Genomic DNA, 25,369 nt, shown 5'->3' on the forward strand with positions numbered 1-25,369 from the left:
TGGCCACTTGAGTAATTTTAGTGTGCGTTCGTACTTTAAAAGAAGCACAATCTATCGACGCCGCATCCGTGCTATAGAATAAATGCATGATGATTACTAGACATTTAAAAACGGTGTGGTTGGATTAAAAAAATGGATTCCAAGGTAAATTATGATATTTTTGTTACCTACAGAACTTTATAAGCTTTCATTGTGGTTCAATTGCAAGTAATTCATGTGGATTAAATTTTTCTCATTCCAGGTACGACTTCCTGATCGTCTCCCAAAAGGTGAACCAAGGCACAGTGACACCGACGCACTACGTGGTAGTGCACGACGACAGCGGCCTGACGCCCGACCAGTGCCAGAAGATCACGTACAAGATGTGCCATCTGTACTACAACTGGCCCGGCACCGTCCGCGTGCCCGCGCCCTGCCAGTACGCGCACAAGCTGGCGTACCTCGTCGGACAGAACATACACGAGCAGCCGTCGGAGGCGCTGTCGGATAGACTGTTCTTCCTATAAATGTTCACTTGAGGCCTTAAGGGCCACCGCACGCTAGCGTCGGGGTCTAGTCAGCATTATGGAAAATGGCATCGCTGCGCAGTTACGCCAACGTCGCGTCGCGCAGCAGCCGTAGAGTTGACTAGACGCCGACGCTCAGGAGTCAGGAGACGCTAGCGTGGGTGGTCCCAAAGCTTGTACGCACTTGCGGTTCCAACTGCGCGCAATCCCATACTGTGGCATAGGTTGGCGGTTAAGTGCGTACGAACATCCGCAGTTGCATAGTAAAAACGAAGTTGCGGCCCGCTCCGCGTTGGTTGCAACAGCAAATGCGGGAGAGCCCTTAGCATAGTTGTTAATTTTGTAATAGAAATATCAATAACAGAAAATCGTAGTCATGAGTGCCAAATTGTTAGAGAGAGTATAGGAAAAATGTAGCTAGTAAGGGTGTTAATCCACCTGTCCAATTTATTTGTCCAATGTGTATTTTGTCTCATATTTGGCTTAATGTGAGAGTGAGACGCAATGACATTGGACAAAGATATTGGACAGATGAAATACCACCCTAAGCTAAGTATATAATAACACAACTACCGAACAATGTCGTGCTCTCAGAGCATTTGGTATTTCTACCTCTAACCGTATCTTGATAGAGCCCTAGAGGCCATAATTGTATTATTTATACTTTTACCGTACACTGGCTGATTTACATCAAGATTGAAGAAATATAACTCGATCCCACGTGGATCCCACTTTGACGTTGGCGAAATCATCGACAGTATCGATGGAGCCATTCTACATAAAGATTGATTGAAGTATATGTGGCTTTTCACCAAAGAAGGGTTCTTGTGCACATGGAGCATTAGGAGGCCTTCTCTGGTGGAAAGCCCCATATAGGTATAGAATGCCACATATGGGTATGTAATGGCCTAAGACCGAACTCCGCGTAGACCCGATGCCCCGGAAATTTTTAGAATTACATTGTAAAAACTACCCACAAAATCCCAACAGCTAAAGATTATACGAGCCAAGCTATATAGCCCATTAACATATTCACTGCCAGCGCGAGCTACGCGCTACTAGCTTGCTAACCAATAACATGGAAATATAGCAAATAAATGATTAGACCTTTTAATAATTTTGAAACTTAAGACCTACGTATAAAGTTCAAGTTGGCAATTTTTCGATCGAGAAATCTCGATGCAACCAATTCTTTGCTATTGATATTTGTATTTTGTTAAGAATTAGATATGAAAATCATTATTTTTGTACGGATTAGAAATAATTAAAGGCAATTTTCCACTACATTACTGTGTGAGATTTGTTGACTGAGATTTTTTGTTGATTATAACTTTGAATATTGATTACGACATAAATCATTTTTCCCCTCACTAGCTCGGAAATCCGTCTTTTATCCTTTAAAACAAGCGGGGAAAAACGCATTTTATCCACTAGTGGGGAAAGTAATTTGACCTTGGATGGAGCGTGTTTAAGTAGCTTGACAGATAACATGGTTCGTTCGATATTAATTATCATTAAATAAATGGTTTGAGAATCTAATAAAAAAGACCAAATTTTGCTTTATTTAATAATTTTAAGTCATAAATAAACCTTAAATTTCCATAAGAAACGTTAGATTTTTTATTTATGTAAATATAATTCTGAACGCACAAGTTGAGTCGATGCAATTTTAAAACGCATCGTTGACATTTCATGCGTCAGAACAGAAACGTCAACATTGTCAACAATTTTTTTACTTAAAAACACTTGTCACCGAAACTTTCCTGTAATGTTCCTTTAAAAAAAAAAAAACCTGATCCTGGCAGTTGGCTCATTACTTTCTATAGTTTCTATTGGTTTTTATGGCAGTCCATTTTTTCTATTTTTATTCCTATAGTAGTTTAGATTCTTCAACCGATCAAGCATCTACACGGACTGGATCAAGTTCTGATACTGAAATTCTGCTCCCACAACCTTGATGCTGGCAAAATTGTCCCAATGGACAGATGCCATAAGAACCAAAAACTGAACTGAACTGAACTTGTCACCGACTCACGTAAAAATCAGTTTTAAACTAAATTTTTAAACTTTCAATTCCACACTCGCGGGTAAAATACAACTTTGCACCCTTGTATAACAAATAACTATTATTAGACGATCTTTTATTTTTATGATTATATAAACCAGTAAGGTTCTTTTTGTTAGCGTAGTTTTAACGATAGATGTTGATCAATAAAATGTTAGGTTTCAATTTATATGAATACCAAGACCAGTATGTTTTTTGTGTTGATTTTCCTTGCATTGTTTGTAGAAAAGCACATTATTTTTCGCTTATTTTTCGGCGTTCTTTGCAGTATTGTACTATAAACATAAATGAGGCTGTTATTGTTATTATTTATAAGCGCTACTGACAATTAGCTTCCTTTATTTACGTAATTAGCGAGTACGGGGCGGTCTTAAGGTTGTTCTTGAACATAATTTATTAAATGTAATATACGAAGGAAAACGGTAGTGGAAGAAGGAAAATATTGTGTTTCTACTTGAAATAACAAATTAAAATATTTTCAAAAAAATGGTTTAATTTGTTTCCTTATAGTTCAAGGGGTTTATATAGCCGAGGAGTTCCAAGCGTCGACACGCTAGGACGGCCTACTGAACAAGGCAGGGCCCGTACAAGCTGGCTAACATAGTTTCGTTTGTTAGTCTATGAGGTATATGTAATATGAACCTTGTAACCCATATTACATTTCAAAAACAACCATAAACTATTTTCTGACCGCCCTGGAAAGGCATATCATTTCAGATTGTTCTCATCTTCCTAATGGTATTTGTAAATACAAGTTAGCATCGAAAATTAATAAGCATATTGCTGTAAAGGTGTAATTTTCTATGAAATTCATCTTTGGCATAATATTTCAGATTGTTCTCATCTTGCTAACGGTATTGCAAATGCAAGTTTGCAGCCAAGATTAATTATATTAAATACCGTTACATGTAAATGGTCCGTCAGGTGCTGTATAACAGGCCAATTCGTACGTACACTGTCTTCAGAATGACACTTGAATCATGTTATTTTTAGTTAACTGAATGACGTCCGAATTGGCCTATAAGTTTATTTCCCATTATCGTTGTAGAGACGGCCTTTTGCCTTAAACAAGCTTTGGAAAACCGTTGAGCAGCTTTAACCTTTTAAAAAAAACATAACAAAAATTTTAATTGCGACCCTACAGTTTGTTTAGTTTAAAACGCAGCGCACATCCACAAAGATATAACTTGTTCATTGCGCAGAATGCTCAGGTGGAAATAATTTAAGTACTACATATGTAATTTCTGCAATGTATACCTCCGGATTAGCTAGTCATTGACAACTTCACTGCGTTTTGTTTTGTTCTACGTCAAACTCTGCAATGCTATAATATATGTTACTTAAACAGAAAATACTGTCGAATGTTTTGAAACCGTTTCTTTAATATGTAATTTCTGTGCAAAATTGTGATTGGGTTGGTTATTGAGATTTAGTTAGTATTATTTACAATAATTGTAAACCATCGTGAGTGGTTTCATAATTGTAAACCATCGTAAGTGGTTTCTCTTGTTTGTTTTGGCATATTTTACCTTAGAGAATTCCTTTTGGCATAATCTATATTATCATAACGAACCTTGCGCATAATCTATTATGGCATAGTTGTGTTTGCATTTTTCATTTTCATTTCGATAATTTTTGGTTGTCCGAATATAGTTTGTGCATCAAGGGGATCCTCCGAATCGTTTCTGACAGCATTTCGTATCTGTTGGGGTCGCAGTTCTAACCTAACCTAACCAAATATTCTTACAGCATTTAGTATCCGTGGAGGTCGCAGTTCTATCACCTAATCAACCTTCCTGACATCATTTAGCATCTGTTGAGGTCGCAGTTCTAACCTAACCGACTTTCCTGACATCATTTGGTATCTGTTGAGGCCGCAGTTCTAACCTAACCGATTTTTGCTATACTGACATTTGTCTTAAAGCGATTCTGCCAAGGAGAAAATGTACCTTTGCCTAAAAAAGTTCGGATTTTAAGATGTCATCATCATCATCATGTCAGCCGATAGACGTCCACTACTGGACATAGGCCTCCCCCAAGGCTCGCCACTCCGACCGATCCTGTGCCGCTCGCATCCACCGAATTCCCGCGACCTTCACCAGGTCGTCGCTCCATCTCGTTGGAGGCCTACCCAAAAAAATCCAAAAAAGTGGGGCCTAATCAAATTATGCGAATTCAGTTTATTCGTAAAGATAATCGGTATGCAAACTTTTTTTCGGTCAAAGTAATATTCGTAATTTTTTTAATTATAATAAATAAGGTTTCTGCTACATTAACTGCGAAAAGCGCTTCGGACAAACAAAGGTATGCCAAATAGAGAAAACCCACTACAAGGACGGTATTTTAAGTACAAATCAAGGTGCTTTTTGTGTGTTCAATTATTGTAATATTAATTATTAGTATAAGCCAATGATCCATTGTAGCTTGCTTTAGACAAGTCAGATCAATTTCGATTTCATTTATTTTCACAGTTAATGTTATTCAAATATGCCTAGGTACTTTTAGATTACATTCCAATTTGTATTGATTTATACAAAAAAACACCTCAAGTTATAGAATAAGCCAAAATTTTGCCATTTGAATCTTAGATAATAACAAAAATGTAAGTTAATGTTCTTTTATTATGCGTAGGGCGAGTCGCAGTCGGACGGAAATAAAATTGGATATCGTTTTATTAGGCTCCGACTTTTCATCTAATAGCCTAGACGTTTATTCGTCCTTTTTGCTTGATAGATTTCATCAACTATCTATAGTCCTCACATCAGGTCAGTGCTGTGCTGTCTCTACGTTCAGCACGTCCGTTACGTCCGTTACCATGTTCCCCTTCAATTTCATGATTAACCTTGGTGGTATATCACCAATTTATAAGTATTTTTAATGTCACGATACGATAAATTCTCCCTTGTCTTACCTCGAAAAGAATCTCGTGCAGTACTTTAATTTCACACTAGTTTATGTAAAAAGTGGCACCTTTATATTGTAAGGGATATATTATGACATGTTGATTATAGTTATTTTAAATCAGTGCCTAACAAATTGCTAAATGTGTAAAAGTGATGAAAGCGATTTCTGGTCATATGTAAATAGTAGGTAAGTAATAAGAATAATTCTATTAAAAATATAGTCATGAACAATGTAAAGTAGTCCGCTTTGTACGAAACCTGAATACCTACTTAGTGAATAAGTTTCATTGTTATGGTATTATTTTATTCTTGGTTACTTTGTTTTATTGTCCGAAGAATAGCTTTATAGACGTTCGTTTCTGTTACATACTGGACGCAACTCTTTAATAAATGTTATATTAATTACAGATATATTTTTGTTTGAATTATACACCTTATGCCTATATACCCGATTAACCCAATATATACCCGATTCCTGGCTTTATGTCAAATTAATACATCATTGAAAAGACGGTGAGAAAAGCTTTCTCGTGGCAGTTTTCTGGACATAGATTAAGTTCGACTCTCTCTTGGCAACCGCTAGAGATCGGGAGGGCTAGTGGCAATCGTTTATAGAAAACTCCAATCAAAACAAATAATCTATGGCAATGATCACGTGACGTTTAGTTTGCATCTGTTATCAGAACACCCTATACATATATCATGCTTTACCTTTTTGATTTTATGCAATTTAATTTCAAGGCCGTTTTTCACAATTCAAATTCCAATCCTTCAAATTGGAACTTCTCTGAAAGGCGATCGAATTTGTCTAATCGCCTCGAATATTTGCCCTAATTAGAAGCAATCGAGTTTGCGCTCGAGGCTCTGCTTGACAGCAGAAGACGCGCTGGGCACGCGCAACGAACATGGGAATTAGACGAACACCTACTAAAATCACCAATCCACTATCCCTAATACCGAAAAAATCAGCTAAGCCTGCATACATTACTGCAGCTCCAAAGAAACGATGCGACCCTTAACGTCGCTACGCAGCGATGGTTGCTCAGGAAAAAGTTCCTTCATTGCAAGTATTGCAAGATTGGATTCGCAAAGTGGACCATACTTGATCACAGTGTCGTAATTTGACTACGGTGGGAATGCATTTTGTTAATTTAAAAATAAAATGGCCTATTTAGACAGCGCTTAAATTAGTGAGTTTGACGAAATGATTAAAGGATGCACGCCGTCCGGATCGACCGGATCGTGAATTATGTAAATGACACCTACGAATCATAAAAGTTAGATAATACCTTAATTATAAAATGTAAGTGGTTGTAACATTGGAACCACTGAAACTTTTGGGAACTGTGCAGTGTGTCTCCACTGGGACTCTTGGAAACTGTGTGTCTTTGGAACACAAACATACAAAAAAAATTATTTAGAGGTAAAGTGTCAGAACGAAAATATTATATACTTAATCAAATTATCCTTAGAGATGTATAGGGTCTCCAAGAGTCAAAATGCTGTATAATTAATTAAAACATTCATTAAGAGAAAAAAAATAAACATACGAGAACCGAATGAGAAGTCTCAGTGTAAATGTGTTTCCTTTTTCAAACTAAGTGGTGTTAAAAAGGACCTTCGAAGATTCTCACAGCGCGTTCTGGTTAAGTAGACTCTGACCACGCTAACTTTGAACACACTTGGCAGCATAAGCTGCATAATTAAAGTAGCAATTGGCATGAAAACTTAGCGTGGTCCGATTCTAATAAGTAGATACCTACCATGAAAACGGCTCAGTGGCTGTAGCACTGATCAGCTTGCTCCTTGTTGTGTTTTGATTATACCTACGTTGGTAATAATGGGTCAATAAAATGGTTGGTATGGTATGGGCGTTTGAAAGCAGTTCCGTCGAGGCGTCACACAGTAGGTAATCGATTATTTTAATTGTATGATTATTCGCCTACCGTCCTCGAGACATAATGCCCTTTGTTATCTTCCAAATCTCCTTGTTACCGCGCCAGAATGTTATAAGTTAAATCTGAATTAAGGCAGCCGCAATATCTACGCAGTTTGTTTTTCTCTATCGGGGAGACAGGGTTTTTCAGACAATCCACTTCTCGATGGGGTAGCAATCAACGACAACCTTCCATGCCTTTGCTCTGAGACTCTGAGGTGACGAGGTACATTTCGTTTCCGTGTCAATTTATTTGCATGTTCTCCGCCAAGGTTTTAACATGGTCCATACTTATATTTCTTTGACATTACATTACAGAAGAAGTTTACTTAACATTATTTTCCTTATCTATGTAATAGCACTGACTGCGCACTTAGTTGTCTGTGAACTGTGATGTATTAAAAGCAAAGTAGGGAAGGACTTAGCTAGTGCTTAAGTACAAGGCAATTTGCGCTACGACTTGCAAATAGATCTATCTGCCCATTACCTTGTTTACGCGTGACTAAGTACGAAACAAACAAGTATTCAAATCCGCGATAATAGCGGCATTAACCGTAACGAATCGAAATACCTATCGGGCTACATTAACTTACGGCTTGTTATGCTCAAAAGCATGCTTACAGTAAGTAACAAGCTCTGCGCTTGTGCTACATCGATAACAAACTCCTAGCATCGTGGGCCGACATAATCTATGCCGGCCCGTGGCTCCGAACAATCTGAAATACCGACGTGTGTGGGTGCGCTACGTTTCGAACGAAGCGGCAGTCCATCAGGAGGAAGAGAGACGCACGCATACGGAGTGAGCGGTGCGCACGAATACGTAGCCCGTGGGAAATGCACAGTAGTGGTCAGATCAGCCAGCGCGCGCGCCGGCCCAATGCACGTATTATTGTATTCAAGCCTCTACACTCACAAACGGCGCAACTCCTTTGAAATTACAGCGAATTTCAAGCCTTAAATCTACGTCGTAAGACTTACTTTTGATTTATAGGTTTTAACTGTTTTGTATGCTAATATCGGCTTAAAAGTTATGTAGGTAGTTACGCGTCGAGTATAATGCGGTGATTTTTTTAGCGATCGATTGAGGTTTGCGGCGAGTCGGGATGCAAATGCGTTTACGAAGTTTGCCGGCACACGCCTAGTCGGCGTCGTTATGGTTTATGTTTTAATAAACTCATTATGGCAGAATTTAACATCGTTTGTTTATAAATTATAAGTGCATATAGCTGTACATGTATAATAAAATCATATCGTTGAGTAATATGAGGATCGTTATATAATTCTCTAGGCGCTCTATCATAACAGGTAGGTTAGAAAGGAAAAGAAAATGAGTCGCATAAGACCGATGCTGAAAAGAGGTTTTAGCCTTGGTCTCCGCCAGTGGCGTAGTTAGGCGTGGGCGTGGGCGAAGTGGGCCCTCGCCCACGCCTCGCGCCCGTAGGGGCCTCGCGCGAGGCCCCTTCGGTCGGGCACATTGAATTGAAAGGGCCTCGCAGATGCGACTTCGCCCTCGGCTAGATTTAGTTCACGCTACGCCACTGGTCTCCGGTTGACGTGAAACCTACGCTGCGTGTAGCGTCAGGATATAACCAAACGGAGTAGCCATTAACAGGCGTTCCCCTCTGCCGAAAATAGTCTGCCAATGGTCATACACAATGTACGGACTGACGTTTATCTGACATGGTTTTTTTTACGTTACGTATTACATTTGACGTTCCCTTCCCCCGCAAAAATCGACAGACTTTTTTGTACAGAAAATTACAGACGTGGCGTCTCCGTTTGGTTATATCCTCCTAGGGTATATAGGTTCCTTTGCCTTTTAATCCATAAATACCTAATGACAACTTGACCTAAGACATTGTATAGGGTTTGAATCAGGATAATACCTACAGTAAATCATGCTCATTTTGTCCTGCTTATGAATCCTTCACGGGCTTCTGAAAGATGTCTCCCTGTATATTCCATCTATCTTGACTTGTTCTCAACTAACCTACACTAACCTCAGATTTGTGACTTGCTCTAGCATTCTTTAGATTTCAGATATGAACATGATCTTCTGTTTTTGTGTGATCGGTAGATTTGAGTCCGTGTAAGTTCATTCTGCACCGACTTTGACAGAGCAAAGTGTTGCGTTGCTCCTATACCTACCTAAAGGCTATATTTTCATAGGAATTTGACTTCTATGGTGGCAATAGTTTTGGAACTCTGTAGGTAACATGCCGATTGACCAGTTTTGTATTAGGTTCGTATTTGATTAAACCATTTGGGTCTTAACTTTAGCATCAGCAGGCTCGCTAGCCTCAGGACCAAAAATTAATTTTGGTACTTAATAAATTTATTTCAAATAGGTAAATAGATACCACTCGGAAACTGTCCGGAAAACAGATATTTGATGATACCTTGGCCAGATACTTTTATCATTAAAAGTATCTGGCCAAGGTATTGGTAGCAATTAAATAATTAAAATTAAGTCGATATTTAATCATTTACCAATTCAATTTTCAACGTTTCATTGCATTACAAGCCTGCATTTCAATAACAATGGCCAATAACTTGTATCATCAACCCACGCCGACTTTTCGGCTGGTCTTTAATTAAATACCTAAAGAATATCCTCAATATTGACCTGAATTTATGCATATTTTTAAGACGCTATATAGATACAAGATAGTACGCTTAGGTACTTTAATTTATGTGTGTGTGTAACTAAACATTTTTAACTGTAAGCTCGCCGTTATTAAATGCTTATGTATTGGTTACTTAATACATAGGTATTAAAGTTACTAAGTAGAGTTATGGAACACGTTATTAAGTTAAAAATACCATGAATATGCCTGTTACACTTTCACATGTACCTATCACCTATTAAATGAATTGGGTGGGTCTTCATTGAGGAGTATAATTTAAGTAATAATACTGTTTTAATCGATCTACGAAAACGATACATGCAGACAATGATTTTAGTCCCATTCAACCTCACACATACACGGACAATGGCTTGAAACAACGGAGGGCTGGTCACATCGGATACATATCTTAATTAGGCCTCACAAGGCGTCGATCGGTTTCTTTTTTTAACCGTCCGTCTTGGGCGACCGTGACGAATACCTATGTACGTATAGGGTTTTTCAAAACCCTTTTTACATCCTCCAACAGAAAAAGCATTCTTATCGCCCTGTGAATAAAGACATAGAAATCTTGAGAAAAAGTAATGATAGCTGGCCGCTAAGAAAAAGTTTCGACTATAATTTAGAAGATCCATTGACAAGCTCGTTTGTTTTTTTCACGGCAAGTGTTTAATGAATTGGCTGTTGTAATGAAAGACTATGAATGAACTCGTTAGGTGACATGACGTTTTAAAAGGCTTTTATGTGCTAACCTCCAATGGAAACTGAGATACGTAGGTTTATTTTGTAGTAAAGTTCTTACGGATGATATAGAAGAATTAATATTACTTTGCTATATAAGTTGTTAATAATTTGTTATGCCTTAAGTTATCAACTTATCAGATTTGACATTTAATAATGGACGTGAATGAATATGTAGTTAAAATAAACGCAAACCTTGATGTTGTTACGAAATATAGGCAATGAGTAGGTACCTAGGTACCTACCGTCTAGTGAGTGACGGAATTTAAAATATGACATCATAATACTTATACCTTATTAAATATATATATATATATATATATATATATATATATATATATATATATATATATATATATATATATATATAAGAGCTTAAGGTAAGTATAACATTCTCAGTGCGAGCAAGAGTATCGAATTAGACATTGGATGATAAGTACTTGACTAAGGAGACTGAAAACCATCTATTTAACCCTCAAGAATCGTTAATACTACATATCCAAGAACATAGTGATCTAATTAACTTGCTATAAATTTTCTACCAGTAGCCCGTCTTCTATTAATTCTGCATCAACCACGAACGTCATCTACTTGTCCTATTAATGCATATTTCTGCCATCTTATAAACACCTTTATCTCTTCCCATTAAAGTGTACGTTGGCATAGCTAGTTTCCTTGATGATATAGTTGCAGCTATGGCATGGTGGTTGTAAATAAGGCGAGCGTGAGATACCCTGCAGAGTTCGCATCAGTTAAATGCACCCGGCGTTAGTTTTACACTTATTGCAATAGTTCGGATGTCTGGCACTTGCCAAATGTCTCGCGTGCTTCGGAGAAACCCGTGTTTTGTTTCGGTAGTGTTTTGTTTGTAAACATGTCGTGAGTGTTGTGTTATGGGAATTATAATATGCTAGCATCCGAACCGAATCGAACACAATTAGACTTTTGACATTTATCGGTCCCTTGCTTTTGTCGCCTTTTTATTTTTAAGGAAACGTTGTTTTTAGGGACTATTTAAATTATTTATAGCGCGTTGACATAGATAAAAACCTAATAAAAGAGACCAGTGATCATCAATTGAAAATGAAAAAAATGAAAAAAAATGAAAAATAGGTAAGTAGCTTATTTCATGCATGAATCTTGCCTTAATAGGTACTTCAATAAGATGTTATAATTTTATAGACCTATATATTATGCAATTTTAATAGACCTATATATTCAATGTCAATTATTTTTAATTATTCTCTACAATTTTTTGACTTTCAAAAAGTGTTCTGTAAGAATCTATTTTAAATAAAAATATTATGATTATGATTATGATGCATTTTCCGTTTCTATAATTTACATAATTATCTCAGTTCGCATCATGCATTGCACCATGAGACCGAGAAACGCCTCAAACAAAAACAAAACAATAAATCACCTCAACCCACCGATAAATGGAATCAATTTGAAACAAAACGTAGGGCAGTGAAACTACGAAACTACACATTACAGGGCCACCTATTCGTAAACCCTTGCTACAGTCCAGTCTAAATCTGACCTTAGCTTACATATAGTCGTTATGAATCTAAAGGCTTAGTTATATTTACTAGGAAAAGTCTCAGTTGCGTATAAAGTGTTTAGTAGATTATGCAGGGTAGGTAAATCAACGGGAGAGTGACGTGGCCGCGCGCTTTTGTATCATTCCAAACGCAGTAAGAACAGGTAAGCTGAAAGCTTACTCCAGTATAAGTACGATCTTCGATTACACATAGTGCTATACAGATCATAAGATCACGCTATACTGGAGAGACAGGACTCATTGCGCTCGCGGAACTATTGGGATGGGAGCACACGGGCGGTTCCCACGCCGCGGCGCCCGCGGCGGCTGAAACTCGGCTTAAATCCGTTCTACAAATCCCGCTCAGCTCAGGCTTAACTTTTGTTTTTTATGCCTGAGAACGTGCTGATGAGATGGAAATGTCACCTGAAGGCGATCGTCGTCACTTATAGACATATTTAACACCTCAACCTTATCACGGATATCATTTGAAGTGTTATCTGACGAGCAAAGCGAAGCGCAAGGGCACTACCTACCTTTTCTCGAAGCGCTTCGTCGTTTTTTTGAACCCTCATAACTTGGGTTTGGATTGCCAATAGTGGACTTATTAAGCATAAACATTTTCAATTGCATAGCTTTTATACTTTAGATTTTATTCATATCTAAAAAAAAAACCGATTTCGTCACTCACTCACTCACTCATCAAAACCTTTAGGGTACTTCCTGAAGTCCTAGGAAGCTGAAATTTGGTATGTAAGATAGTCTTAGTACACAAACAAAAAAATTCAAAAAAATTAAATTTTTAGCCCCTAAGGGGGTGAAAAGAGGGGTGGAATTTTGTATGGAAAATCAATAACCGCTGTACCGATTTAGTTAAAATTTGGTATATAGATAGTTTTTGTTATGGGGTATGATATAGAATAGTTTTCAACCCCAAAATCACCCTGTAAGGATGAAAAGGGGGTAGAAAAGGGCGTAATCAGTAAAAAGCAGATTGTATAAAAGATGCCCCCAGATACGAAATTTCAGGATTTTTAATAGTAAATTACCCCCAACCCTTTAAATTAGGGGATGGAAGATTATCATAAGCAACTTACAAAAAGAAGTTAAATCCCACCGAAAACATTTCATGTAAAATGTTGCCAAGACGAAACCATAAGGTTCGCACTGTCAAAAAGTTATCAGATCTTTTGTAGAGCCAAGCTTCTAACTTTTCTCATTAAAATTTTCTCATTTAAGTGAAGTTTTGTTATATCTTAGTAGTTAGTTTGTGCCGGTTCTAGCCCCTCCTCCTCCTCCCGTTCTAGACCAAAACTTTTCCGCTAGGGGGCGCCACTAGTTAGTTTGGCAAAGATCCGTCAGATGGCGCCACTAGTTAGTTTGGCAAAGATCCGCTAGATGGCGCCACTTGCTAGTTCCATAAAAGTCCGCCAGAGGCGCCACTAGTTAGTTCTAAAAATATCCGCTATGAAATGTATAGATGGCGCCACTTGTTAGTTCCGCAATGATCCCCGCTAGATGGCGCCACTGTGTATGTGTAAGAGCGCCTGTTGTTATTTTCATAGCAAATCCGTTAGATGGCGCCACTTGTGAGTTCCATAGAAATCCGCCAGAGGCGCCACTAGTTAGTTTGGCAAAGATCCGTGAGATGGCGCCACTTGTTAGTTCCGCAATGATCACCGCTAGATGGCGCCACTTTGTATGCGAGTTATCGATTCGCTTAATGGTTCTCGATGAAATGTATAGATGTCGCTAGAGTCAGTGGACGTGGAAGTTTTAGTTCCAAAAACATCCGCTACAAAAAGGTATAGATGAGCTGCCGTCCGAGTAGTTCTAAAAAAGTCCGCAGCTAGTTAGGCAAAGATCCGTTAGAGGAAGCTACGTTTCAAAAGTGCGCTAAGAAATGTATAGATGTCGCTAGAGTCAGTGGACGTGGAAGTTTTAGTTCCAAAAACATCCGCTACAAAAAGGTATAGATGAGCTGCCGTCCGAGTAGTTCTAAAAAAGTCCGCAGCTAGTTAGGCAAAGATCCGTTAGAGGAAGCTACGTTTCAAAAGTGCGCTAAGAAATGTATAGATGCCGCCTCGTCAGTGGACGCTGCTAGTTAGTTCCAAAAACATCCGCTATGAAATGTATAGTGTAGTACAGATGCCGCTAATGCCTCGTCAGTGGATACGTACATCTACAGCGTGGGCGCGCAGGTGATCAGGAGTCAAGAAATTCATGGCGCTTGTGTCGTTACGGAAGCGGGGCGCGTGAAACCACGGGGCATAAACGTGTAAGCGTCGTGGAATTCATGAATTTTACGACGTTTTGATCGCGTGGTTCATGCTCCACGTGGGTGATTGGATGCATAATAAAATAATGTATTCACTCACTAAACATTTTTATTTAGTCAATAGACTTAAAACTAAATTTATACCATATATATGTAAAATACAAAAAATATTATCAAATATTAAAATCTAAAACAAACACGTGTAAAATTAGAATATAATATCTAACATAAATCTATAAATAAACTATAATATGCATCTATCTCCTTATGTCCTAATGCCAATGTTTGATGTGGTTTTGATGGGATTGGGAATCGCTTGTCATCATAATTCTTTAGAGCGATTTTGTTGACAGTTTGTGAATATAACTGATGACCTTTACTTCGTATAACATTCATGTTCCTATATTGAGGTGGAGCGTTCATTACACAGTTGTAAAAATCCTCACCTCGTACAGTTTTAGCTATGACATATTTTTTTATGCCCTTGATTTTTTTAATAACATTATCCTCTTCCTCTTCCTTCTCTCTACCCCCTATTTCCCCCATAAAAGCATTCTCTGCTTTCTCTATATAATAACATTTGGATCTTATCCCTATAAATTTTGAAATTATTCTCCCACTAACTTCATCCTTCATTTTTCCCAATACATTCTTATTAACTCTAGGTAAAGCGTAAATATTATCAATTTGCAAATCTGATGTATCGAATCTACCTTCTACATCCGGTTTGATATCCTTATAGAAATCATTAGTATTAATGTTATAGATGAATGAGTCTGTATCTGTGTATAATAGCTGTATATTTTCATTATATTTAGGTAGCATGTAATTATAATGGAAATCATACATATGGGTTTTACTTAGTTCTAAGACTGTAAACCCTACATATATAGGCTTATCATACTTTATACTATTTCTAGTCATTTGTATTATCGAGATATCATCACTGATTATGCATGAGCTATGAAAATTAAGACGACCGATTAGAGCGCGCGCACCTAACCGTCTTCCTTGACTCTCCCAAGCACTAACAACTCTAACATCCTGTCGTTTTTCAACGTTTTCCATAGTTTTACCAAAGACTGCATTGTTCATTAATTTATAAAAGTCTTTCTCAAACTTGTTTCTAGACTGTATTCTTTTATCTGTATTGAGATCAATGTACGATTTAAGCCATGGACGTTGAGTAAACTCGAGGATGCGGTGAATTTTTTTTACTTTCAATCCATGTCTTATAGCCTGTAGCAGATTTATATAATGAATTTTATAATTGCTTTTATCTTCTAGTGTAGCTAATAATTTCTTTGTTTTACTCATACCTATCGATGGAACCTTATTTTCAAGACAAAACGGGAGGTCGTTGTGTAAATCATGCAAGCTCGTAGGATACTCTAAATCTACTTCAAAAAAGTAACCCTTATCATTTTCAGGACATAATGTACTCATATCGAAACTGATGATTTCCTCTTGAGACAGCCAGCGAAAACTTCCTGTAGGCAAATACTGGGACATAGCCCATCCATATAAATTATTAGCATCTAAATAAACGATGTAATTGGAAGGTTTATCCGAATCATAATTTTTCATATATTTATTATTTACTACTGCATATTTCCCACAACACTGACTCAGCCCCCCTCGTATTCCAGATGAAATGAATTTTATCATAGATATGTCAGTAAGTAGTTCTAACTCGATTTTAGTATGCTTTAGCATAGAGTCCCAGCTGAGTCCGGGGGCGGTATAATAATGAGCCGGGTCAAGCTTATACGTCTTAAGACAAACATCACGGAAGTTCTCAAAAACTTCTGCCAATAACATGACGTCGGTCTTAAGGTAGTGGTCACTATACTCCCCCAGAGTTCCGATATTGAAGGCATCCCAAACATCTCGGGCAAATTGGTAATCCTCATCGGAAATGGGGGAGCTGGCGAGGCTGTTATAGAAGGCAGTCACAGGAGGTAGTGAAGTTTCCTCAAGCTGGGCCCACCCTCGTACATACTCATATGGGAAAACCCCCTTGCGCGTTAGTAAATCTATTTTATCATGAGGGAAATGCGAGGTGATAATGCTAAATTGATTTTTTGGAAGGTTTTGCACTAATGTATCCAATGAGGATGCCATGAATCTAAAAGAGTCTATAAACCTAAGATCTAACTTTAGAACCTCACTCTTTAAACTAAGTGATATAAATTTCTCTTTATTCTGAGGTATAACATTAACATTATCATACTTTTTCAATGATTTAATTATAAAGTGTGAGTCATACCCACTGAAATTATGCATCACTATGGGGATTGCGTTAATAATCTTATAATTTAAGTTGCAGTTAGAATGTGCAGCGCCCCTAAACTCACCTGTGAGGTGACAATGATCACGTACCCTATCATCTCCTAACACACCCCCACAAATATGACAGTTTATAACAGATTGGAATTCTACCTGCTGCTCTCGTGTAAGAGAACGCATAGGTTCTATAGTATTAATCTTGTTTACAAATGGCACTAACTCTGTCTCTAATGATTTAATAAACTCTTTCGCACAGTCCTCACCGCGAAATGTAACATATTTCGATTTTGATTCATCATATGAGCATTTAATAAAATAACCAAAGCTATACGGTTCATGTGACTGATAGTCTAGAGTATATGAGGAAGATTGAGACGGCGAGCATGTAGGTATTATAGGCTTTAATAAAGCCTCGAAATCAGCATACACGACAACTGGTGCTCGTAATTGATTTCGAAAGTTTTTAAACTTTAATATATTATCCCCATCATTTGGTATAATTGTTTTAACATGGGAACAGTCATGTTTTATATGCTGCTTGAATTTAATTTCATTAGAAAAAGGTAAGAGACATCCATCACAAAACCACATCTTATGATGATGTCTTGAAAGCTGCGCGCTTATCAATCTACTTAATTTTTTTATCCAACAAAAGTGTTTCTTCTCACCATCTTCGATTATAAGCATATTTATATGACGGTCGCGTCGTTTTTTCGAATGATACACAGGTCCCGCTATTGACTCCTCAATGATTTCAAATACGTTTACACTTATATTATTCAATACTTCAAAACGTTTAATCCCACTCAATGACATGGGAAAAGACACTCCTTCAAGGTTTAGTATCTCCTTATAGTGGGGATATGATGTGGGGCGATCCACATGTTTATCACCAGGGTAGAGAGCACTAACAACGGCCCACGCAAAGCATGCGTTATCATCATTTTTAACATTAATACAGGCCTTCCTCGCTTGCACCCACTTTGGAAGGGGGATGTACGATGATCCTTGCAAGGGTTGATACTTATTAATATTCACTTCTAGATGCAGCACTTTACTTATAGCCCACCCACTGTCACGTTCTTGAAAGTCTTCAGCCTTGACTCGGATCTCCTCCATAAACGATTGATATATTTTATTTATTTTGCTAGCATCTAATGAAATCACTTTATTCTTAGTATTGAAAGATTTCACCTCCTCCACCTCCTGATCATTATCATTAACCTTTATCCATTTACTGTATCGTCCGAAGAGTTCTAAATTCACCTTAACAGCGCTCTTAACCCTAGAAATGTTCTCCTCTATAAGGTTAATAACTCGCAGGCGTACACTCTCCATGAAATCTTCAGGAGTGAGATATTCATCCTTCGAAAACAGTCTATATGAGATTATCCGGCTCTTGAAAGCGGATGTTACTATTTCCGTATCTCCATCATACATCTCACATTTTAGACTCTGTTTATGCATTGCACTCTTCAGGTGATTATGTAATGACGTGACATCTGTTTCACATATATCACATTTTCGCTTTTTGGAGGTTGATGCGTCATCTTTAGCTCGTAGTGGTAGCTCTTCATCGCTAACTCGACTGCGTTTCTCCCCCAACCGCTGATATGAATTTTCACATTTGGCAGGTATATCTTGCTTTGGAAAGGTCTTATCACGTTTAGAACACGCTGACTTATCCGACTTTAAATGTTTCTTACAGTAAACCACATGTCGAAGCATGTTATCTTTCCGAGTAAAGTTTTGGTTACAATATTCACAAACAATGACCATGTTTACTTTTTACACATCTACATACACTCAGACTGACGAAATTATTATTAGCTGGAAATTATTTACGGGGTACGGGGCGTGCCACGTGACGGCTGACTCGCAGGCAACTGGGCGTGCGTCTGCGGGGCGCGGGGAGCGGGGGACGTGGAAGTGTCTAGAAAGATGACGTAACTCAGGAATGCGGCGGTGAGGTGCGCTGGCACTGCCTGGTACACTCACATACACACACACACACACACACACACACAAATGTCGCGACGGCAGGTGCAGGACGGCGGGTGCCGCCCACGCACATATTATTATTATTGTGATTATTGCATCATCAATCAAAGACAAGTCAAAGAAGAGACCGCATTTTTTTTTTGCTTAAAGAATAATAAGGGTTTATGTTAAAATAAAAAAATTGGTTAGTTATTGATACTTTTTATTTTCATCAATCTTTAATCTATTCAATGAAAATATAGGTATTACACAAAATATCGGCTGCATAACACTTTATTTCAGAGTCGACAATATCGTTTACGTTGCACAAACTACTTATAATATTGCGTGCCTGCTGAATATTGGTGGGGTAATATATCTTGAAATGCTTTTTGAAAAAGTTGAGACGGTTCTCATATGTAGACTTTATCTTGTTCAAGTATCCGATACGTGCGTTAATACACTCCATAACACATTCGATAAGACTCCATTCCATGTGGTTAATCACCAAGGGGTGTGAGTTTGTCATAGATTCATCATCATCGTCACCGTCACATGTGAGTAAAAGCAACGGTACTGGAGAGATACACATCCGAAGACGATCGCACTGAAGCAGCTCTGGTGAAACACTCATTGGGTTATGAAAGTAGTTTCCAATTACATCAACTTTTTCCGCAAACATTGCATTCCATTCTTCACAGGTGAGTTCATATTGTCCATTAAAACTGACACAGGTATCTAATCTGATTTTAGCTTCAATAAACTGCAACTTTAAGTATACATGGATATTTTCAATCAGAGCACTTGCATCAGCAGGACAGCGTTTAAGATTGTAGACACTCTTGCTCAGCTCACAGCAACCGAAACCAACAACATTAGCAGCAGCAGCAGCAGCACCGGAACAATCAATTGACGGTGTGTAAGAAGGTGAAAAAATGTTTGAATAATTCATTTTTTTAATTATTATTTTTTTAAAGCTCCAAGACACGTTTACAAGTGAAGACGGTCAATGGTCTACTGAATGATTTTACGCGTGGTACTGGTGAGTGCGTTGTACTCAAACAGTGAATCACTGATAATGAGACAGTATGCCGTGGTGTTAGCCGGCACGTTCCCTTTAAACTCCATTTCCAATTTAATATCAATAGCCCCAGCTCCCGAGTTGAAGCTGTCACACTGTCTTGACGTGTCGATGACTACCAATGGAGATTGTGTCTTGTAATGAGCATAATTTACTTGGGGGCTGGTATGATCACGGTTGTAGTAGGATAGTTGGAAATTGGTAAATGCGTCATATAAAAGCACATAGTTGTTTGTTTTAAATTCAGCCGAAAAGGAATCGTATGGATAATACTGTGCGTTCAAATACGCCCTGCAATTGGTGAGATTACAATGGTCGAATATACTCATATCTTTGCTCTTGTCGTTCCTACGAGCCGTTTGGAAACCAACAATGAGATAGCGAGGTTTCTCCAGCTGAGTACTCGTCTTGATGCACCAAATATGACGTTCTGAGGCAGGTAGTATGGGGTATTCATACAGCTCCCACGTGCGGAACGCTATCTGAACCGGTATGCTTCTCTCAACATACGACATTAAGCGCAGTTTCTCCTTGTCTGATACTTTTATGACAGGCATCCTCCATGTGACACGGGTGATTTCAATCTCACCATTTGGAACCGGCGGTTGCGGTACCGTGTTGGCATCAACGGCTGCTAAATCTAAACAGTTTACATCTGTACTGGCGCGATTCAATATCAACTCGTGTTTCCCATTCATTATAACCTTCTTATAGTCCTCGGCGAAACCCAAGATATGAGATAGTGGTATAGTTACAGTAAACTTGTCATGTATCTTTTTGGCGCCAACTTCCCACCCCGCCGTCTGAAGACTATGATCCATTTCCTTGGTGTAGGAGACTAGTCCCTTCATGGTGGACGTGATACCGCAGTTTCTCGCTTGATCAATCTCCACACCGTTCAATTCATAACGAATGTCTTGAAATAAAAATGCAGCACCATTGTTCACCAGTAGACATCCTTTCTCCACTGTGCCCTCCACTAATATTTGACTCTGACTCGGCAGTAGAATTAGATCTTGACGGTTGATACAAATGTGGATGTTGTCGTTATTTTTGAAAGAGTCATTATACGGAGTGTATGGGTGAAATTCTATACTTTCTATACTATCGTCGAATAACACCTTCTCACCAATGTCTAATATAGATGACGAGGACATACTTTGAAACCGATACTCTGTAAAAATGCACTGTTTTCTCTAGTCAATTTCTTTGGCTGTTGTTGTTGTTGTTGTTTCTGTAGTGACTGGTGCAGCTGTCTCTTGTTAATACGACGATGACGATGAGGACGAAGAGTAGTAGTTCTCTCAACGAGAGCAAGATCTCGACTAATTGTAGAGGTGTTGTTACCAGGGCTTTTATTGTTATGAATAATCATTTTACTTTTTACGAATATGCAAACGAAGTGCAATGCTTTCACCTCGAAAATTCACCGTATCACCGTGCTCGTTTACAATGCGCAAACCAATGTTTTGTATGCGAATGTTACTCTTCTTGACAGGCAGATATATAATGTTGGTGGGTTGTTCAATAATTTGATAGCCGGGCGGGACGTCAGGTGAAAACTCGTGTAAAACATGTGACGGCTTGTTGTTTACGAATGAGCCCTCCACAATGTTGCACTCTATTCTTATAGTGTTTGTTATGATTATGTTAATTGTTTTATCCGACCAATGTGCAGTTTTTGCTTTGAGCTTTTTCGGTGAATAACCAAACAGTGACCCTATGCTGTTTGGTTTGTCAAAGTGAATATCATACTTTGGCGAGAAAATCATACATTTGGAGGTATTGTTATTTACCAAGATGTCTGCCACTGCCACCATTCCTTCACCCTCTGACCCTTTAGTCCTCTTTGACATTTCCTCCTTCAACAAGTGTATTATGCTGGAGAGCTCGTATGAACCTTCAGGAATTGCGATTATATCATCCCCATAGTGAAACAGATTATTGCTCTTATCAACATTGGGAATAGTGTTGAAAGTCTTAAAGTACACGAGAGCACACTCGTAAAAACCATCAATGTCCAATTCTAGAGCCGGTTGAAAGTCTACATTCAACACAGGCTCGTTACCGCTCACACTAATTGTGAATGATGTCATAGACATGATGATGATGATACCTGCTGACGTCTACCACGTTTAATGTAAGAATGAAACTACACATGTAATGCTCATGATATTTATTTAAAACAAACGCTTAGCATTGGTATATAGGAAATCCAAACACAAGTGTCCACAATTTACAGTATTAAATTTCTGCAATCGATTGTAATTATACTCTATTCGCACGTTGCGTTGTTGTTGTTGTTTGACATCATTTATATAATCAATAAACTCTCGAGGTGGCCTCAAATCACCAAAGCTATCAAAATATAGACAATAATCACCCTTTTTCGCATAGGCACACCAATGCGTACCTTCACCCCGCTGAGAGTCCAAATTGATAATACCAGTTTCATAATAGTGAGGTTTCTTTGGGAGATTATCTCGCATGAAAACACCTCTAAAGTAGGGGATTTTCACTCTACGTTCAAATCTCACAATGTCCATATCGGTGAGAGCTTTACCCATTGGGGGTAAATTTAATTTCTTGTTTTTTTTTTTTCATCGCCTCCATTAGCCGGTGTAATGTAGAGTCCCATTCCACGTTTATAAGGTGCTAAATATAAACCTCTACCGACAATCTTGCTTTCGGTATTATTATTATTATTATTTCTGCTCTTTACCATTTCATAAATATTTTTAGCAACAGTGGTAACACCACCGGCCAAAGTTCCCGTGGCGGCTAAAGCACCCAGTAGCGGTATCAAAGCTGGCAGGAAACCGCCTCTCTTGGGTATCGGGATGACTCGCTGTTTGTGTTGTCCCTTGACAATCTTTCCTTTAACAAAATGTTTTGCCGCTTTTACACCCACTTTGAGTAGTGTATTAGTAGTTGTATCCTTCTTTTTCGCAATGTGTTTCTTTACAGCATCACGACTTGCTTTTATGACTTTTGATATGGGAATCATGCCCATACCGTGTTTAACTTTATACTTCATAATCTTATCTACCGCCAACGCGGCAATACGTTCACCAATTGGACGATTGTGGCCACCAAGCCAACGATTTTTAGCAGCTTTGGCCAATAGTAAATCTGCTTGATGTCGTCCCTCCAATGTCTTGTCACGCGAGTAGGCTATATCGTGTAATTTACAAGCTTCGTCAAGCGGATTCACACCAGGATCGTTGCGAGCCAATCTCTCCTTCAATCTAGTACCGGGACCGCAATAATTGTAACCGGGTATGTGCACTTCAAATGGTAGATTATTAATTAAACTATTTATTATACCACCACCGCTACAGCTATTATGAGGTTGCTGTCGTCTACGTCGTTTGGGATTATGTTTAACACTAACCCCACCAATGTGTGTTATCATCTCAAGTATCACTACTTGACTGTGCCGGTGATTATAAAGTATGCCTATATATATCTATATAATTTTTATACTTTTGGACATGTGAATGTGTATAAAATACACGTCCTTACGATTTGGTACATCACACTGAAATGAAGCTTAAAAAACAAAACACGTCACTCGCTATTAAAGATTGGAGTGTTGTGCTGGATGACAATGTAAAAGCACATGATCAAAACTCTTTTAAACATGGCTCGTTGCTGGCGAATAACATTAGATGTCTCATCTGTGGACCTTCCAATTGTGGCAAGACAAATGTTTTGTTGTCTCTACTCTTACATCCGAACGGTGTAAAGTTTCATAATGTGTATCTGTATTCGAAATCATTGAATCAACCTAAATACAAGTTTCTGGGTAAAGTTTTAGAGCAGGCGGGTGACATGCCGTTTCACACGTACAATGATAAGAGTCAAGTCGTCCCACCGGAAGAAGCCGCCGAGGACAGCGTCATTGTATTTGATGATGTGGCTTTGGAAGATCAAGATGCCATTCGTCAGTACTTTGCAATGGGACGTCATCGTTGGTTGGATTGTTTCTACTTGTGCCAGACATATAGTAGGATACCTAAACAGTTGGTACGTGACAATGCCAATCTTATATTGCTATTCAAGCAGGACGAGTTGAATTTAAAACATGCCTATGACGATCACGTAAACACCGATATGAGTTGGGAAAAGTTTAAGGAAATTTGTCGCGAGTGTTGGCAGAAAAAGTACACTTTTTTAACAATCGACAAGGAGAGAGACATTAACAAGGGTCGATATCGTAAAGGATTTGACGTTTTCATTATTGTATAAAATTTAGTGTCATCTCCGGTTTATTATCAGTTTTATGCGGTCAGCTACTGAGGACGAACCTCTATTAATTTACATTAGCAACGGTGCACTTGTACTAAAAAAGAAGAAGAAGAAGAAGAAGACATGTTTGGTAACAAAAAGTTGAAACGGAAACTCGTAGACTCCATTGAGAGTGTAAAGAGAAAAGTAAAAGCGTTGCGAGCAGATAAGACGTCGCTCGATACTTCGCTAGCGCAAACCTTTGAACCAATTACAAAACCGCTCAATGTTTTGATGAATAAAGCTTTAGAGTCAAAGGGTAATAATAAGAATGATAATGGTGACAATGCCAAACCCACAGTAATGAATTACCCTCATCATCCTCATCCTCCCTTGATAAATACCTCCACACCATTACCACAAGGATCACGTAAAAGGAAATATCTAATCAAAACCGAAGAGCCCAATAGTAAACTACTCAAGTACAGTAATAATCTTTTAAAAAAAACACAACAGTTTGCTGATGATGATGATTATGATTCGAATGATTTTAATGATGATGATGATGATGAAGAAAAAGATGATGAAACAAAAACAGAGGGAGATGAAGAGCTTACGAGTAGCGATAATGATGATGATGATATGAAGTCGGCTCTTGACATTGACGCTGATGAAGGTGGTGGTGGTAATAATAGTAGTATTGATGATCTACAAAACAAATATATTAAACATCTTATTAAAACGCCAAAAATACCATTTGGTGTTTATCTCGAGGATGATAAAATGCATATTGGTAATAGTCGAGTTAAAATCATTGATGACGTGTTACATGTTAAACATGCACGATTCAACATGACTCCTGGACTGTTGGAACTCATCTTTAAAAGACTACCAAACAAGCATATTGTTTCGAGAAAAGATGTAGAGGATTACAATAAGATTTTAGACATGACAAACGCTCATCGTAGAGGATTCTCACCAAACGGTCAATTGAGTGGAGATAGAAGTTTAAAGTATCAACGCTACATTAAACAACTACAAGAATCAAAGAAACATAAAGGAGGTGGATGTTTGAACTCTGGTAAAAGGGATTTATTAACAACTAAAACTTTTTATCCGAAAACTGATTACATCTATTGGGATGATCCAAACGAACTGGTGAGTCGTTTACAGCTTTTGATAGCATCACA

At 38.2% G+C, this 25,369-nt stretch overlaps 1 protein-coding gene and 1 long non-coding RNA gene across 4 annotated transcripts in view; one reads left to right on the forward strand and one right to left on the reverse strand.

Moving 5' to 3' along the window:
* LOC134746638 (piwi-like protein Ago3) overlaps positions 1-5,883 on the forward strand; it is a 55,723-nt gene extending 49,840 nt beyond the window's left edge. For all 3 annotated transcript variants that reach the window (XM_063681102.1, XM_063681103.1, XM_063681101.1), the window contains one exon: positions 242-5,883. In XM_063681102.1, coding sequence (XP_063537172.1) covers positions 242-506 — 265 coding nt within the window. In that variant the 3' untranslated portion in view covers positions 507-5,883. The remainder of the gene's footprint in view (positions 1-241) is intronic.
* Positions 1-25,369, reverse strand: part of LOC134746708 (uncharacterized) — a 51,991-nt gene that overhangs the window by 21,492 nt on the left and 5,130 nt on the right. The window lies entirely within an intron of this gene.

The sequence above is a fragment of the Cydia strobilella genome, chromosome 13, assembly GCF_947568885.1.
Source record: "Cydia strobilella chromosome 13, ilCydStro3.1, whole genome shotgun sequence".
NCBI lineage: Eukaryota > Metazoa > Arthropoda > Insecta > Lepidoptera > Tortricidae > Cydia > Cydia strobilella.